The 12,755-nt window shown below is 43.7% G+C and overlaps 1 protein-coding gene across 1 annotated transcript in view; it reads right to left on the bottom strand.

The window, feature by feature from the left end:
* The window catches only part of thbs3a (thrombospondin 3a), a 32,640-nt gene extending 22,620 nt beyond the window's left edge, over positions 1-10,020 (bottom strand). The window contains exons 1-2 of the mRNA XM_078171359.1: positions 9,442-10,020; positions 2,586-2,792 (exon numbers count right to left, since the gene is read on the bottom strand). Coding sequence (XP_078027485.1) covers positions 2,586-2,792; positions 9,442-9,523 — 289 coding nt within the window. The 5' untranslated portion in view covers positions 9,524-10,020. The remainder of the gene's footprint in view (positions 1-2,585; positions 2,793-9,441) is intronic.
* Positions 10,021-12,755: the final 2,735 nt, after the last annotated feature.

Raw genomic sequence — 12,755 nt, 5'->3', positions numbered from 1 at the left:
ATCAGGAGGTCAGAGGTCAGACTGAACCCAAACACACACACAGCAGTTAATAAACTCTGTCAGATGACAGTGATCATGTAGATGAAGGCTGAACTCACAGTCTGTCATTATGAGGATGAAGAGAAAACAACAAGAGGAGCAGCTGCTCAGAGCGGACTGAACGACAGAGTCGTGATTGGAGTTCTCAATCTCAACCTGAGCCTGACGAGTATCGAAATGCCTGAAGGGTCGGACCAGGTTCTGGCCGGCTCAGGTATGGATGGGGCTGTGGGAAAAATATCTTTTTTAGAGTTAGTGATAGAGGGTTAGTGATCCACCACGCTGGTCCATTTTCCACTGGAGACACGCAGGGCTTGCACCGCCACACGGCCGGTGTGTCCCGGGCGTTAGAAGCTGTCTAGTGCTTTTTTGGGGGGTCGAGCTTGGTCGGGCTCAGGCTCAGTATTTCATGTGATGATCTCAGAGAGGCCAGATTTGGGCTGCAGCTCACACAGGTGGGTCCAGTTTGGGTTGTAATTTTCTCGTCCTGTTGAGAACTTTAGTCACGATTAAACTGAGCTTCATTCACAAAGTTTAACATCACAAATCACAAAAAAAGTTTCTTCTTCATCACACAGCAGTCATCATCACTGACACTGTTTAAAGGAGCTTTACACGTGTACTGTAACAGCTCTAAAGGATAACTCAGATTCAGTCTTATTTAGGAAGTTCAGACCATCTTTGATAAAAATAAAGCTCGTACCTGAGAACACTAAAAAGATGATCGACAGGAAACAAACTGACGGACTGTCCATCACTCACTTTGACCTGCTCTACTCACTGTAACACTGTACTCACAGTTTTCCTCTTTATTCCTGATCATTAACAACATTTCAGTTTGCGACGCTCTGGATGGCAGAGGGGAGCGTTACAAGAGCTTGAGTTTCCTCCACCTCCATCTGATCCTTGCTTCACTTTCACTTTCACTTCTCTTGCATAGCCCACAAACTGTATTTTTCAGTCAGCAATAGGATGTTGTCTACATGACTCACAGGCAAGACAAAATGTTGCCACACCATGGAGGATTTTGTTGTTTCTCCAGTGACCATGGGGAAGGGCAGCTGCAGGCTACCAGGCTGACCTGACGATCAGAGTGATTTCAGTCACCAATAGGCTTCGCCATCTGCTGACAAGGGCCAACTAGTGCCAGTGGTGCGGGACACACTGCAAAAACCACAGTGACAGACACTCATCGATGGCCTGACATTAAGCGACGACAGACCGTCGTCAGCTTGGTGTGTCAGGGCTCTAACAATTACGTTCATCACTGATTGATCTGTAGATGATTTCCCTGTTAATGGTTTGGTCTACAAAATATTATTGTACAGCAGTGACACTCAATTTACGGCGTGTTCCAGACGCGTGTTCTGTGCTTAGAATAAACCAATGTCAATGCCATGTTAATGCCAATATGTCTTTGGATTCAGCGATTTCTTCTCCATGCCGATACTTCTCTCATTGAAATGACTGGAGGCTGTGAGTGGCCGCACGGTGGTGTCAAAGCAGCTTAAGGTGCTGAAGCGTATAAGCATCGAAATTGAGCTTGTTTCTCAAAAAAAGTGCCAGGGGATGAGCCCTGGATCCCCTGACAGACGTCTGGGCCAAGCCCCAATGTCTTTAAATCCTAGAAACACCCCTGGGTGCATGTGTGGGGCTGCTGCCTGGCCCCTGACCTCCTGTCATGTTGCAAAAGTGGCCCCTGGGCAATGCAAGCTGAGTATACCTGGTGCACAGTGAGAAAAGCCTGTTACAAGATCCTTGAGCTGTAAGTGACTTCATCAAACATCATGTTTTATCTGACCAACATTTCCAAACCCCAAAACTTTAAATTTACTAAAGTGTACGAAAAGCAGCAAATCCTCACGTCTGAGAAGCTGGGAATGTCACATTTTTGCTTCAAAGTGACTTAAAAAAGCTGATTAATTTTCTCTTGATCCAATAAATTGATTAATTGACTAATCAGCTCTATTAAAAATATCAGCACTGTAGATAATCTACATTCACATCATGTTTCATTCCCAGTGACTGTCTGAACTGCTCATGGACGACCGCACCAGAGGAACAAACTGGATTTGTCCTTAAAACTTCAGCTGGATAGAAACTATCTTCTCCTGGTGTGACAATGAACGTTCAGATGTTCAATCCCACAAAACTTTATTTGAAATTCTCTGAGAGATCTCAAAGTTTCCAGAGATACTAAATGTGTGTGAAGCAGCAGAATCTTTCCATCCATAAAAACGTGGAGGAGTCTGCGGTCTGAATGCGGCTGGGTGGAAACCAGACACATGATGCTGTCAGAGCGGAGCGAGACTACGGTCTGGTGTTCATGATAACTGGGATGGATTTTAAGAGGAAGGAAGGATGGACGTGGTGAAGGAGAGGAGAAGCAGATGAGGAGGGATGATGACAGAAGGGAAAAGGATGTTCTACAGAAGGAAAGAAGGAACCAGCAGCGACATAATTCAGTTACACCGACATATTTATGTTCTAAGAGTTTGAACAGCGTCAGTAAAACTGGTGTCAGCAGGTCGAGTTACATTTCCAACCTTTATTGATCTTCCCCATGACGGCGACCTCCAGGTACTTCCTGTTGTCCTGTTTGCTGTAGAGGCCCATCAGGACGCCGCCCAACTTCGCCGGCAGCCGAAACGTGGAAACCACATAGATGTCACTGAGCGCGCTCAGACCGGCCGACAGCTTCTCCACAGCTGCTACGGTCTGCTTCGGGTCCTGAAGAGTCAACATGTCGATTACTGAGGAAGACGAGGAGGAGGAGGATCAATATCAGACAGACACAGCTGCTATGGACATCTGTCAGTCTGATTAACATCAATCAAGTTTTAATAAAAGACAAACAGCGACTTAATGAGATGGGAAAACAAAACATTGCACACATTTTAAGTTGATTATAATTAATATTATAAATGGGTTTATCCATCGCCATGTTTCCCGTTTCCATGGTTACAGGGGATCTTTTTGGCCCAGTGACTGTAACTAGGGATGCACAACAGATTATCAGCCAATAATGAGAAATTTGTATTATTATTTATTGTTCCGTATAAGATTATAGCCGATACATAGAGTCAATAATAAAAAGCCGAACTGCTTTCATTGACTTAACTGGCGAAGAACTGACACCGCCAATAAACTCAGAGAAGAAGAAGAGCGAGCGCAGCATGCTAACTGGAGAGCCAACAAGAGTGTGGATGTTTTTCACAGTTTAAGAGGAAGACAACACAATTACGCCGGGCGATCCAGGCTTCTAGGAAGTGTACCACCCTTTGAATCCAATTTCCGTCGTGGCCAATAGTGACGGGCAAAGCAGTTCTTTAGATGTTACTGAATCACTAGAATCAGTTCATTAAAAGGATTCGTTCAAAAGATTTGTTCATTGAATCGTTCAGTGCTTGGTGGGAGAAGCCCTGACTGTGTACTGCGTAGTCCGACTCAGTCTCTCTCTGTTGCTGTTGCTGCTGCTGCGTCTGCCCTGCACTGGAGAGTCTCATTACTGGCCAGCCTAACGTTTTAAGTTTGTTTATCTGGAAACTAAGTCTGTTAAAACAATGTGGAGGTGTGTGATTGTGTTCATGTGGCTTGACTCCTGGCTACATTAGCCGTTAGCTTGGAGAAAACGGTCCCTATGAAAGTGTATCGCTGAGAAGAAATTATTTGAATCACTCAGGGATCAGGGTTATGTCGTTCACCGTGTGATTCGTTCACCGAGTGATTCGTTCACGGAATGATTCACCACGCGGTAGGCAGTCCCTCCCTGCTCCCTGGCTGCCTCGTGACTCACAAGTTATTCATTGTTCGCACGGACCGAATTGGCAGTTCTACTCCTGGCCTGCACGCTTCGCTGCTGAGCCCAACTGAACTGAGAAATGAACGAATCAGTTCCAGAAGTGATTCAGTTCAGTACGTTCACTAAACAGATTCGATCTTTTGAATGATTCGTTCACCAACGACACAACACTAGTGGCCAATCAGTAGTACTGCAATTTCCAGGGTTCGTCACGTGATGTCCTGCAGCCCATAGCCTTACATGGCGAAAGAGACATCAGTAAATCAGTGGATGAAATTACTTTACAATCAGGATTTGATCCATTCAGTCTGATAACATTTGGAGAGTCTAAAAGAGCCGCATGATGAAATCATTTCATCCCAATTTAAGTTAGTGAAGCGCTAAACTGGAAGTTAGCTGCTCGGTTGCGCTTGGCAGAGCTCGGCCGCTGCAAGTCTCGAGTGCGCTTGGTCTACTGGCCGCAGTAGTGTTGATAATCCCCCAATCATTTGGGCGATTTTATTCAAGGCAGTTGGATAATTTTGGCTTCATGCGCCACTGAGCATCCTGCCTTCCCAGCTAACAGTTAGTTCAACATCTGCCTTGTGCAAACTTTATTCCCCAAATCCTCTGATTAAATATACCTCTTTATGTGTGTGCATGTACCCTGGTGTATCTTTATTTCTATATGTATTTCATTTATGTAGGTCTACTTATGTAACACCCTGTTTTAAGACCATGTACAGTACAGGCCAAAAGTTTGGACACACCTTCTCATTCAATGCGTTTTCTTTATTTTCATGACTATTTACATTGTAGATTCTCACTGAAGGCATCAAAACTATGAATGAACACATGTGGAGTTATGTACTTAACAAAAAAAGGTGAAATAACTGAAAACATGTTTTATATTCTAGTTTCTTCAAAATAGCCACCCTTTGCTCTGATTACTGCTTTGCACACTCTTGGCATTCTCTCCATGAGCTTCAAGAGGTAGTCACCTGAAATGGTTTCCACTTCACAGGTGTGCCTTATCAGGGTTAATTAGTGGAATTTCTTGCTTTATCAATGGGGTTGGGACCATCAGTTGTGTTGTGCAGAAGTCAGGTTAATACACAGCCGACAGCCCTATTGGACAACTGTTAAAATTCATATTATGGCAAGAACCAATCAGCTAACTAAAGAAAAACGAGTGGCCATCATTACTTTAAGAAATGAAGGTCAGTCAGTCCGGAAAATTGCAAAAACTTTAAATGTGTCCCCAAGTGGAGTCGCAAAAACCATCAAGCGCTACAACCAAACTGGCACACATGAGGACCGACCCAGGAAAGGAAGACCAAGAGTCACCTCTGCTTCTGAGGATAAGTTCATCCGAGTCACCAGCCTCAGAAATGGCAAGTTAACAGCAGCTCAGATCAGAGACCAGATGAATGCCACACAGAGTTCTAGCAGCAGACCCATCTCTAGAACAACTGTTAAGAGGAGACTGCACGAATCAGGCCTTCATGGTCAAATAGCTGCTAGGAAACCACTGCTAAGGAGAGGCAACAAGCAGAAGAGATTTGTTTGGGCCAAGAAACACAAGGAATGGACATTAGACCAGTGGAAATCTGTGCTTTGGTCTGATGAGCCCAAATTTGAGATCTTTGGTTCCAACCGCCGTGTCTTTGTGAGACGCAGAAAAGGTGAACGGATGGATTCCACATGCCTGGTTCCCACTGTGAAGCACGGAGGAGGAGGTGTGATGATGTGGGGGTGTTTTGCTGGTGACACTGTTGGGGATTTATTCAAAATTGAAGGCACACTGAACGAGCATGGCTACCACAGCATCCTGCAGCGACATGCCATCCCATCCGGTTTGCGTTTAGTTGGACGATCATTTATTTTTCAACAGGACAATGACCCCAAACACACCTCCAGGCTGTGTAAGGACTATTTGACCAAGAAGGAGAGTGATGGAGTGCTGCGGCAGATGACCTGGCCTCCACAGTCACCGGACCTGAACCCAATCGAGATGGTTTGGGGTGAGCTGGACCGCAGAGTGAAGGCAAAGGGGCCAACAAGTGCTAAACACCTCTGGGAACTCCTTCAAGACTGTTGGAAAACCATTTCAGGTGACTACCTCTTGAAGCTCATGGAGAGAATGCCAAGAGTGTGCAAAGCAGTAATCAGAGCAAAGGGTGGCTATTTTGAAGAAACTAGAATATAAAACATGTTTTCAGTTATTTCACCTTTTTTTGTTAAGTACATAACTCCACATGTGTTCATTCATAGTTTTGATGCCTTCAGTGAGAATCTACAATGTAAATAGTCATGAAAATAAAGAAAACGCATTGAATGAGAAGGTGTGTCCAAACTTTTGGCCTGTACTGTATTTGTATTGTGTAGTATTGTCATTTCATTGTCTGATTTATCTGCATTTATAATGAATGTTTCCTTTAGAGAAATAATAATTCACAACCTTTTGTCTTCTAAGGGTGTTTTACTTTGTGGTGCTTTAAGAAGTTTGTAGAACAGATTTAAAAACTCGTTTTTAAAGCCCTGATGAAGACCTGCAGCGGTCGAGACATGTTGGTTCTTTCAATGATTTAGCCACGACAATATCGGGTTTTTAATACTTCCTTCCTCGTTGGCTATATTCTGGAGCGTCTTCCTGTCGATCCTGTTGTTTCCTGCTCTCCATGAGCACCTGACACAAGGTTTTGATCTACATTTGTTTACACAGAGCAAACAGCTGTCCCTCTGTTTTTCTGTAAATATATATGTCAGTTTGTCTTTCAGCAGATATCGGCACGTTGACCGATTCCAATATCGGCTGATACTGATGACGTGCTGATGTTATCGCGCATCCCTAGTTTGTGATTTTTAATGTACTTTCCTGAAAAAAATAAATGAACATTTGAAGAGTCAGACCTGTTTTTTACTTTTGTTGTGTTAACAATAGTGATGTCAAGTAGATTTGGTTCGGTCAGAGCTTTGGAATATTGAATCAACCACCTTTACTCACTATATCTTAATGTTTCTTACCCTCAGGTGTGTGTAAACTGACTTCTTTTTAAAATACGAAATTATCGGTTATCTTATCGTTATCGGCCAAGAGAAGTAGGTAATTATCTGTATCGGCTGATAACTGACTGTTACCATAGTAACTGTTCAATCGGTCACCATATGAAAATTTAACTCTCAGGCTTTTATTCTGAAACTAAAGTTGATCAGTCCTGTATTTAATTTAACTTTATTAATAGTCTTCAGATGTTTGTGGTTCAAACTGCAGCCTGTCAGACGGTCTGCGTATAGGAGGCCAACAGAAACACCACAGAGGAAGAAAAACAAGACGGCTGATAATCGGTCACTGCCTCCGTCCTGCTGCTGATCTTCTCACAGTTACCATGGCAACTCTGTCCACTCACAGTCACAACAGGACCGGACCTGTGTCCAATAATGACTAACTCATGGTGATAGATGGCGCTTTGAAGGACCCAAAGTAACAAACAGCAAATGTTTGTTAACTGAAAACAAACCATGAGTAAAGATGGATGTGGTTTAGATGCTGATGTTCCTGACTTCCATCAGAAAGATTAAACTCTGATGTTTCCTGCAGCGCCTGAATGCACCACAGCCACAGGTATCATCACTTCGACTTTAGTTTGCTCATTGTTTTCTAAACTTATCGATGAACTGTTTTTGTCTATAAAGTGGACAAAACTATTGAAACGTGGTTTTATTAATTTTCTAAAGTTAAAATTCATCTACAAACAATTAATTATCAAAATAATTGATGACTTATTGGAAAACAAAAACTCTCTGAAGCACTTTTGTGTGTGAGTGTGAAGAAGTGAATCTGACTCACCTGCGCTGACACATTAAGACTATTATTACTACTAATTATTATTATTACTAATTATTAAAGAAACCTGTCGGACGAGGGCTGGGCAATATGAAGGTATATTGTTATCGAAATATGAAACTATATATCGTCTTAGATTTTGGATATTGTTGTATCATGATATGGCATTAATGTTTTTTTTTCCTGTATCGTGTCTCGAGATATAGCCTAAAAATATCATGGTTTAATTTTCTGTGGAATCGTCTTCCTGTTACGGTCCAGGAGGCAGACACCGTCTCCACATTTAACACTAGACTTATGAATTTCCTCTTTGATAAAGCTTATAGTTAGGGCTGGCTCAGGCTTGCCTTGTACCAGCCCCTAGTGAGGCTGACTTAGGCCTAGTCTGCCGGGGGACCTCCTGTGATACACCGAGCTCCTTCTCTCCTTAGTTTCTTAAAAGTTGTTTCTTCTTCATTTGCTAACATTCACGTCCGATAATTTATCCCTAAAGGCCTGACTCCGCGGAGGTCCGCGCGGACTCAAAGCGGACGTCCGCAAGGCCTGTGCGCGCAAAGCTTAGATTTTACGACCGCGCGGACTCCGCTCCGCACACCAGTGACTGCTCGGCATGTATTTTTCACATCGTGGGGATTTTTCACGGACATTTTTACAGGAAACTACAACGCGGAAGTGCGCTCGACTACGGAAGCCCGGATGACTGTGGACATTCCTCGCAGAGTCCGTTCCGCTTATAGTACGCCTGAGTATGTTCGGGCCTTAACTCGGCTTCTTCTCCGGAGCCTTTGTGCTCCACTGTCTCTCAGGTTAACTCATATCACAGCGGTGCCTGGACAGCGTGACGTGTGTGGTTGTGCTGCTGCCGTGGTCCTGCAAGATGCCTCCTGCTGCTGCTGTTATCATTAGTCATTAGTCATACTTCTACTGTTATTATACACATATGATTATTGTCACATGCATATATTAATATATGCTTACAACATATTGTACCACAGTTACTGTTCTAATATTATTACTTTCATTATTGCTGTTGTAAGCTACTCTCATTACCGTCTGTCCTGCATCTCTCTCTCTCTCTCTCTCTCTCTCTCTCTCTCTCTCTCTCTGTCTCATTGTGTCATACGGATTACTGTTAATTTATTATGCTGATCTGTTCTGTACGACATCTTTTGCACATCTGTCCGTCCTGGAAGAGGGATCCCTCCTCAGTTGCTCTTCCTGAGGTTTCTACCATTTTTTCCCCGTTAAAGGGGTTTTTTGGGGGAGTTTTTCCTTATCCGCTGCGAGGGTCCAAAGGACAGAGGGATGTCGTATGCTGTAAAGCCCTGTGAGGCAAATTGTGATTTGTGATATTGGGCTTTATAAATAAAATTGAATTGAACTGAGTTGACATATCGCCCAGCCCTAAGCTGGTCTGTACCTGCAGACACACAAAGCTGCTCTGGAGTCAGTTTCTGTGTTGAGCTTTACTGAGAAAAATGAGGTGAAATAAATTAATTCTCCCTGTTTTTACAGTGAAGCCTGTGACATCATTATCTCCCTCATTGTCATCTATCATTATGAGTCAGTCAGCTCCGCCATGAATAACCCCACAGATCAATATTTATTCAGAACTGATCAGGTCTCAGATTTATGTGCAACACATAAACTTGTAGAGGAATTTAGAATAAAATAAAACACAGATTTAGATTAATAACTGAACTTATTCTATTAATCAGCTTCTTTAGTTTAAATCAGATTTTTAGTCACTGAAGCAGCGTTTGGTTTTTGTTACCTTGAACGTCCGGTCCGTCCGGTACTCCCGTCGTGAGTCCAATACAGAGGACTGACAGCAGAACCGGGACACTCCAACCCATGTCTGCAACCGTTACCGTGGGAACAGGACCAGGAAGAAGGCTACCGACCCAACAGGACCGGAGAACCGGGTCTGAAAACTTTAAAAGGGAACAAGGGAGCAGATGGAGGAGAACCGGGTCCAAAGTGACGGTTAGTACCGAAGCTGCAGCAGCTGTCAGCGGGGGAACCGGAGGTACACCGACCGACACTGGAGAACAAACTTAAAGCAGGAACTTCTGACGGAGAAGCGGAAGAACCGAGCGGACGGAGCAGCAGCAGGATCCGGAGGTCAGAGCCGGAGCTGCGGAGAGTTTCAGTGCGGAGGAGGAGGCAGGAGGGCCGGGGGAATAAACTGGATACAGGCCGATAAACTGCTGAGCAGAGCGGGGAGGAGACGAGACCCGGAGCCGGAGAGAGAACCGACGGACCGACCGGAGGAGAAACTAACGGGTTCACGAGCGCAGCTGGAAACTGCTGGCGCGCGCTCAGCTCTCCAAACGGCTCGTGCGCGCAGGGACTGGAGGTGATTAGCATAAAGCGCGCCAGTGAGGAGAGACTGAGCTGAGGTTTACTGACACATGATGATGGAGATCATTTATTATTATTCAACTCTTTTATTTATGGTGTCTTGAGTTGTCAGTGAGTTTGGAAACACTGAAAAATGATTAACAATTATATTTAAAAAAAAATATAAGAACTAAGTTAATGCTGATTTTGTAAATCAAAATTATGACTAAATAAAATCAATTAGTATCTCAAATTTATGACTTACTGTAGATTTAAAATTCTTCTGCAGCACCTTTTGACAAAGACTTAGCTTATCCATAAAACAGGCGAAAGTATAGTTGTCAGAGCCAAATGAATTAATATCAAAGGTAAGTCTGACTGTGTCGTGTGTCTCAGGATGTGAAGGGTCTGTCATTGTTCGTGGTGCAGGGACATTTAAATGGTGATTGTTTTCTGTTAGTATGCTAATCATGTTTTCATGTTTTCCAAAGGAGACTACAAGGAGAGGGGACCTATACAATATGATTCATACAACTGTTCCTTTTAACACACATGTATTGTGTGTATGGAAACATACAAATGTGAATGTATATTATGTAAATACTTGGCCTTATATTATAATAATGAAGCGTAATCAGGTAATCAGGGTAAAATGTAGCCCCAAACTGGAGGTTACTTACCAAATGAGATCATGGAAAGCACATTTTAATTATTGTATTACCAGGAGCTGTCTTGTTTGTCTGTAACAATGGTTTAGTCTCGGTCTGTTATTTTAGCAAAGTCCAGTAGCTAATGGGGATCCTAATAAACTAAACTTCGGTGAGACTTAATGACATTTTACTTTGTTTCATTCTCGTGTTTTAAATGTGTTTAGTTTTATTTTAAAGCACTTTATTGTATAATATATTCAACAAAATATCTGTTTTTGGGGTGTTTTTCTTATAATATACAAAGTTGTTGTTTCATTAACTTCAGGTTCAGTTATGTCAGATTCAGGGGGATTTAGTGGCATCTAGTGGTGAGGATTGTTGATTGCAACCAGCTGAAACTTCTGGTTAGAATTACTTCAGTGTCCATTGTTCAGGAGGTTTTTACTGGGAGCTGAATTATCAGCAGAGGTCTCTTCCTCTCCAAAACAAAAATACTGAAGAAAGCATTAATTCATTTTCCGTAAGCCTTTATCCTGTTAGAGGTCGCGGGGGGCTGGAGCCTATCCCAGCTGTCACTGGGCGAGAAGCGGGGTTCACCCTGGACAGGTCACCAGACTATCACAGGGCTGACACGCAAGCCCTTTTTAGATAGGAGTTGTGCAAATTTGCAGGAAAGCCCAATCAGTCTTTTTTCAGCATCGGCAGTATAAAAACAAAATCAGGGAGTGCAGCAAAATGCCGCCTACCTACTTTTGTTTATACAGAATGTGCCTTTTTCGGGGCAATGGGGGGCGTGAGCAAGTAACAAAACGTGTAGCTCAGCGTGTGACGTAAACAGTGACGTGGGAGGGAAGCCGCGACTGGTCAGTCCTTCTGCGATTCTCTCGTAAGTCGGCCTGTTCTTCACCGTCCCCGTCATCTGACGGTTAATGGCCTCTTCGTTTGCGAGGACAAGGAGGGTGCACAATTCCTTGTCTCCCCAGTTGCTCATCTTTACAGTGTCTGTCAGGTTTGTGTTTCCCTCTTGCTACTAGCTGCTCACTAATCCCTGCTATCAGCTAATTCCTGTTTATCCACCGCCAGTGGCTCGCACGTGTGGCATCATCAACAGCTCCTCCCACAAGTCTTCAACAGCTCCTCCCACTGCGGAAGGCTGCTTCGGTCTAAAAGGGTTCCGCCAATATGTCTACCGTATGAGGCGGAAAATTGGGCACCTCGGAACAACTCGCCATTCCAGCTCTGTGTGTATAAACGCTCGCAGCTTGCCGGCAAACAGCCCAAGATTCGCTGAAAATCTGGCAGCGTAAAAGGGGCTATTGAGACAGACAACCATTCACACTCACATTCACACCTACGGACAATTTAGAGTCACCAATTAACCTGCATGTCTTTGGACTGTGGGAGGAAGCTGGAGTACCTGGAGGAAACCCACGCTGACACAGGGAGAACATGCAAACTACACACAGAAGGGCCCGGCCGATTGGTGGATCCAAACCCTGAGCCCTCTTGCTGTGAGGCAACATCATAACCACTGCACCACTGTGCCGCCCTGAAGCAGTTTCATGTTAGTGTCTGTCAGTGTTTGTCAGACGGTGTTTCTTCTCCAAAACAAGAAGCAAGAACTTCTCTTCATGCCTATACATAAAAGATAAACTGACGTTAATTTATTAAAACCATTACATTGATTTAAGAGAGTACAGGTGTGAGTATTAATTATGTATTCTGTGATTAGACAAATCTAGATATGTTTATGTGATGTAACTAGATTATGTTTAGACATTTTGGAAAATAACTGAAAATAAGTGATCAACGGTAACATTTAAAAGTGGCCTGACTGACGCTCTGTGCTGCAGAAAACACTCCATTATCCATCACATCAGTCAGTCTCCTTTGTTACCAGCAGCAGGGCAGGGGTCAGGAGCTGACTGGGAGTCTCTCTGTCCATTCAGCTTTTGTTCTGGACCTCCTTTCAGTCCTCCAGTGACCGAACAGAGGGTCCAGAACCAGACTGTGAGAGCCCTTTACTGCAGGCTGAGAGTGTGGTCTTGTCATGACATCTTTGTGAGAACCAGTTTCAGTTTTGCATCGGTCAAAG

The sequence above is a fragment of the Epinephelus lanceolatus genome, chromosome 10 (assembly GCF_041903045.1).
Source record: "Epinephelus lanceolatus isolate andai-2023 chromosome 10, ASM4190304v1, whole genome shotgun sequence".
Classification (NCBI taxonomy): domain Eukaryota; kingdom Metazoa; phylum Chordata; class Actinopteri; order Perciformes; family Serranidae; genus Epinephelus; species Epinephelus lanceolatus.
The sequence above is the reverse complement of the archived record's forward strand: the minus strand, read 5'-3'. Positions and strand labels throughout refer to the sequence as shown.